At 42.9% G+C, this 6,087-nt stretch overlaps 1 protein-coding gene across 1 annotated transcript; it reads left to right on the top strand.

Annotated features, from left to right (window-relative positions):
* The first annotated feature begins 332 nt into the window (after nt 1-332).
* Nucleotides 333-5,847, top strand: LOC110711069. Its single transcript, XM_021889439.1, has 6 exons — nt 333-641; nt 906-1,126; nt 1,319-3,915; nt 4,420-4,987; nt 5,202-5,364; nt 5,800-5,847. The coding sequence occupies exons 1-6, from the start codon at nt 333-335 to the stop codon at nt 5,845-5,847; spliced, it is 3,906 nt and encodes a 1,301-aa protein (XP_021745131.1).
* Nucleotides 5,848-6,087: the final 240 nt, after the last annotated feature.

Raw genomic sequence — 6,087 nt, 5'->3', positions numbered from 1 at the left:
AACCGATTGGGATGACTGATGAACAAATTCAGTTGAGAGCATTTCCTTTTTCTCTCAAAGATGCAGCAAAGGATTGGTTTTACTATCTTCCTCCAGGTAGCATAACAACTTGGGCAGATTTAAAGAAGTGTTTCTTTGAGAAGTACTACCCAGCCACTATTTCTGCAAGCCTTAAGAAAGCTATCAGCAATGTGGATCAGAAGGAAGATGAATCCTTGTATGAGTATTGGGAGAGATTTAAGAGATTGTGTGCTAGTTGTCCTTACCATGGGTATTCCGATCAAGACCTCATCCTATACTTCTATGGAGGTCTAACTGATGATGACTTGAGGATGGTGAATGCAGCAAGTGGTGGAGGGCTAGTGAATAAGACTCCAGGAGATGCAACTAGGTTGATTGCAGAGCTAGCAGAAAATTCTAGGCAATTCAGTCAGAGAACTCCCACGCGCCGGGTGAATTTAGCAAATTCGAATACAACTGAGTTAGAGAGTCAAGTAGCTGATTTGACTTCTATGATGCGTGAGTTCATGGTGAACTCAAGGAATCCACAGCAACTGAATGCTTGTGGTTTATGCACCTCCATGGGACATCCCACTAATGCATGTCCTCAATTACAAGAGGAGCAGAATGAGCAGGCCAATGCAATGGGTTTCCAAGGGCAAGGTCCTCAGAGAAGATATGATCCATATTCAAATACATACAATCCAGGATGGAGGGATCATCCAAATTTGAGATATGGGAATTCCCAGGGGAACCAACAACAACAGCAAAATGCTCAAGGCCAGCAGCAATATCAGCAATATAGGGCACCATTAGCCAAACCTCAAGGCCAAAGCTCAAATTCGAGTAATATGTCAACTGAAGAAATGATTAGATCACTAACTTCTAATGTTTCTACTATGCAGCAAAACATGGTGCAATTCCAGCAAGAAACCAAATCCAGTATTCAGAATATGGAAAGTCAAGTGAGCCAAATTTCAAGTGCAGTGAGCAGACTTGAAGCTAAAGATTCAGGAAAACTTCCATCTCAAATGGAGTTGAATCCTAAGCAACAAGCCAACGCTATTACATTGAGGAGTGGCAAGGAGCTGAAAGAGACTGAAATTGCAACCAAGAGGGCTGAAGAGTTGATTGGAGCTGAAGAGAAGGAAGTGGAACATGAAGCTGTAGCAAATCCTCCCACTTTTCCATCTTATGAACCCACACCACCTTTTCCTGAAGCTTTGAAAGAAACAAAGAGGTATGAGAAAGACAAAGACATCTATGAAACATTCAGCAAGTGTGAGGTAAACATTCCCCTTTTGAATTTAATAAAAAGTGTTCCTCGATTTGCTAAATTTTTGAAAGAACTGTGTACTATAAAGAGGAAGCACAGGTTAGGAGGGAAGGAAAAAGTGAAAGTGAGTGCTCATGTTTCTGCAGTTTTCCAAAAGAAACTTCCTGAAAAATGCAGTGATCCTGGTATGTTTACTGTTCCAGTTACAATAGGGGACACCACTTTTCATAGAGCTATGTTGGATTTGGGTGCATCAATTAATGTTATTCCATATTCCCTGTTCAAATCTTTGGAACTTGGACCTTTACATGAAACCGGGGTAGTGATTCAATTAGCTGATAGGTCAAATGTTTACCCTAAGGGAGTGGTGGAAGATGTGCTTGTGAAAGTTGATGAACTAATTTTTCCTGCTGATTTTTATGTGCTTGATATGGAACATGATAGACAAGCAGTTCCCATCTTGTTAGGAAGACCCTTCTTGAAAACTGCTAGGACTAAAATTGATGTTTTTACGTGTTCTTTAACTATGGAGTTTGATGGGCAAGAAATTGTGTATAACATCTATACTTCCATGAAATATCCTGTTGACACTCATTCTTTGTGTTCCATTGATATCATTGATCCTATAGTGCAGGATGTCTTCGATGTTGAGGGCGAGGATGCGCTCCTCACTTCCATTTCTAATGATTTATCTGCTGATTGTTTGGATATCCCTTTGCCTAATAGTGTGCAGATGATGGTAGCAGAGTTGAATAGCTGTTCCAAGCTCCCACTTAGACCACCAGGTTCGACACCTACCCCATTGACAGTGCCTACTGATAAACTCTTACCTTCTGTTTTGCAGGCACCCCAGGTGGAGCTAAAACCACTTCCTGATCATTTGAAATATGTGTTCCTTGGTCAGAACGATACTTTACCTGTTATAATTTCAAGCAAATTGACCAAGGAGCAAGAGGACAAGTTGGTGACAGTGCTGAAAGAGCACAAGTTAGCTATTGGATGGACCATTGCAGACATTAAGGGAATAAGTCCATCCACTTGCATGCATCGTATTCTGCTAGAACATGATGCCAAACCTGTGAGGCAACCTCAGCGTCGCCTGAATCCTCCCATGATGGAAGTGGTAAAGAAGGAGATCATAAAATTATTGCAAGTAGGAATGATATTTCCTATATCTGATAGTAAATGGGTCAGTCCTACGCAGGTGGTTCCTAAGAAAAGTGGTGTGACTGTGGTAGAAAATAAACAGGGTGAAATGGTTCCTACTAGAGTTCAAAATGGTTGGCGAGTTTGCATTGATTATCGTAGGTTGAATGCAGTAACTAGGAAAGACCATTTCCCTTTACCTTTTATTGACCAAATGATCGAAAGACTTGCAGGGAAATCTTATTACTGTTTCCTTGATGGGTATTCTGGGTACTTTCAAGTGCCCATTGCACCTGAAGATCAAGAGAAGACAACTTTTACATGTCCTTTTGGCACATTTGCGTATAGACGTATGCCTTTTGGACTATGTAATGCACCTGCAACCTTTCAGCGATGCATGATGAGCATCTTTTCTGAGTTCGTTGAGCATTTCATGGAAGTATTTATGGATGATTTCACTGTTTATGGTGATTCTTTTGATAAATGCTTGCATCACTTATCTATGGTCCTTAAAAGATGTATTGACTCTAACCTCGTCCTAAATTCTGAGAAATGTCATTTTATGGTCCAACAGGGCATTGTGTTAGGTCATGTAGTCTCTTCTAGAGGTATTGAGGTTGATAAGGCTAAGATTGATACTATTCAGTCTCTTCCTTATCCTACTAATGTGCGTGAAGTGCGTTCTTTTCTTGGCCATGCAGGTTTCTATCGTAGGTTCATTGAGGGATTCTCAAAGCTTGCGAATGCTATGTGCAAATTGCTGCAGAAAGATGTGAAATTCCACTTTGATGATGATTGCAAGAAGGCTTTCGACGAATTGAAGGCTAAGCTCATTTCTGCCCCTAAGATTCAAGCCCCAGATTGGTCTCTACCATTTGAGATAATGTGTGATGCGAGTGATTATGCAGTTGGAGCTGTGTTAGGCCAGAAAGTAGGGAGGGCATCTCATGTGATCTATTATGCCTCAATGACCCTCAATTCAGCCCAACGAAACTACACTACCACAGAAAAAGAGTTGTTAGCTATAGTATTTGCTCTAGAAAAGTTTCGATCTTATTTGCTTGGTACTAAAGTAATTGTTTTCACTGATCATGCAGCTCTTCGCCACTTGATGACAAAGAAAGAAGCCAAACCAAGACTAATAAGATGGATTCTGCTCTTATGTGAGTTTGAGTTGGAAATCAAGGACAAGATAGGCGCGGAAAATCTAGTTGCTGATCATTTGAGTCGTTTGTCCCATATTGTTGATCAACCATCATTTCCATACCAAATCCTAGGAGAATTTCCGGATGAATCTTTATTTGCTCTTAAGGATTTGCGGCCTTGGTTTGCTAACATTGTGAATTTTCTGGTTTCTCAACAGTTTCCTCCAGGTTTCACAAAGTCTCAAAAGGACAAGCTTCGAAATGATGCGAAGTACTATGCATGGGATGATCCATACTTGTGGAAGTTCTGCTCCGATCAAATCATTCGCAGATGCATTCCCGAAAATGAGGTGATCCCTATTCTCACCTTCTGTCATTCTCATGCTTGTGGCGGACACTTTGGAGCCAAACGCACAGCAAGGAAGGTTCTCGACTGTGGTTTTTACTGGCCAAGTTTGTTTCGAGATTCCTATGGAATTTGTAAATCTTGTGATAATTGCCAGAGAGTAGGTAACATTTCCCAGAAAAGTTAAATGCCCCAATCCTCTTTACTATATTGTGAAATATTTGATGTTTAGGGTATAGATTTCATGGGACCATTCCCTATTTCTCACGGTTTTACTTATATACTTCTTACTTGTGATTATGTGTCGAAGTGGGTGGAAGCAATACCCACTAGGACTGACGATTCTAAAGTGGTTTCAGGTTTTATCAAATCTTACATATTTTCTAGGTTTGGAATCCCGAGGGCGTTGATAAGTGACCGAGGAACGCACTTTTGCAACCGTACAGTGGGTGCTATGTTGAGGAAGTACTCCGTTCACCACAAAATCTCCACGGCTTATCACCCACAAACCAATGGGCAAGCCGAGGTGTCCAATAGAGAGGTGAAGTCAATTCTGCAGAAAACGGTGAATCCGGATAGGAAGGATTGGAGTTTGAGGTTGGAGGATGCTCTATGGGCGTACCGCACCGCATACAAAACACCTATCGGGATGTCCCCTTACCGCCTTGTCTTCGGAAAACCGTGCCATCTTCCGGTTGAGCTTGAGCATAAAGCATATTGGGCGGTTAAGTCATTTAACATGCAATTGGATGAAGCGGGTGAACATCGGAAATTGAAACTCCAAGAACTAGAGGAGATCCGGCTTGAGTCCTATGAGAATGCCGATACTTATAAAGCAAAGACCAAGCTATGGCATGATCGAATGATCACGCGGAAGGAGTTCAAAGTCGGTGACAAAGTACTCCTATATCAATCCCGACTTAGATTATTTCCGGGAAAACTTCGGTCCCGTTGGGAGGGCCCTTTTCAAGTGGTGAACGTATATCCGCATGGAGCAGTTGAAATTCAAAGCCTCGAGACCGATAAGGTTTTCAAAGTCAATGGACAAAGGCTCAAACCCTACTTCGAGGGTTTCAAAACCGAGAACGTGGAGAGCATCGATCTCTACGAGCCATCAATGGAGTAGCGAAGTGGGATGAGCCGCGTCGAGCCAACGACGTAAAACAAAGGCGCTAATCGGGAGGCAACCCGATCGAAAACTCTTCCCCATTTCTTTTCGTAGTTTATTTTTTATTTTTATTTTAATTTTTCTTGTGATGTGAAGAGTGTTTTTGTTGTTTCTATGTAGGTGGAGGCCTCGGGAGCATCTTTTATGCCCGAAACACAGCAAAAACAAGCTGAAACAGAGCCAAAGGGGACATTCCCTGCTGAAGCCGCTGGCAGCTTCTCTGCAGCCGCTACCAGCGGGTCTTCAGGCAGCCCAAAAACCCCAGGCTCTGTCCCAGCCGCTGGTAGCTGCTGCAGAGCCGCTGCCAGCGGCACCCCCCCCTCAAAAAAAAAAAAAAAAAAAAAGAAGGAATCAGTATCAGCCGCTGCCAGCTGCCCCGTACCCGCTGGCAGCGGGTCTTCCAGCCCAGAAAACCCCAAAAACCTGCCAGAGCCGCTGGCAGCGGGCCTCAAGCCGCTACCAGCGGCTCCACCAGCCTCCCCGATATTTTCCCCCTTATTTCCCCCTTTCCAACTCCTAACTTCATTACTCCTTTCATAAACCCCAATTCCCACAAACCCTTACTCCTTTTCTCCTCCTTCTCTCTATTCTTTCATCCCCTTACTCCAATTGCACCAATCCCCTACCAATCTCCCTTTCCCAAGTCCTTGCCTTTCATCCACTCCTCAATTCCCATCACAATTACAACCTAGATTTTCCATTTTCTCTTGATTTCAAGTGTGACATTGAGTTGGTTGTGAAGTTGTGCAAGTTGAATTTCTCGTAATTGAAAGTGAAGGTAAAGGTACAAGCAAACAATTAGAGTCATGGGTAGGGATAACAAGAGGTCTAAGGCATCATCTCCATCAAGACCCCCAAGGGGCAAGAAGCAAGGTGCTTCTTCTAGTCAAGGTGAGGCACCTCCATTGCCTCGAGGGGATGGATTCATGGATATGCGGTTGAATTCCAAGGAGAGGGGGATATGGACTAAGCTTCAACAACCACGACGAACGGTGAAATGCACCAA

Source organism: Chenopodium quinoa, unplaced genomic scaffold (genome assembly GCF_001683475.1).
Source record: "Chenopodium quinoa cultivar QQ74 unplaced genomic scaffold, ASM168347v1, whole genome shotgun sequence".
Lineage (NCBI taxonomy): Eukaryota > Viridiplantae > Streptophyta > Magnoliopsida > Caryophyllales > Amaranthaceae > Chenopodium > Chenopodium quinoa.
This window is presented reverse-complemented; position numbering and strand designations above follow the sequence as displayed.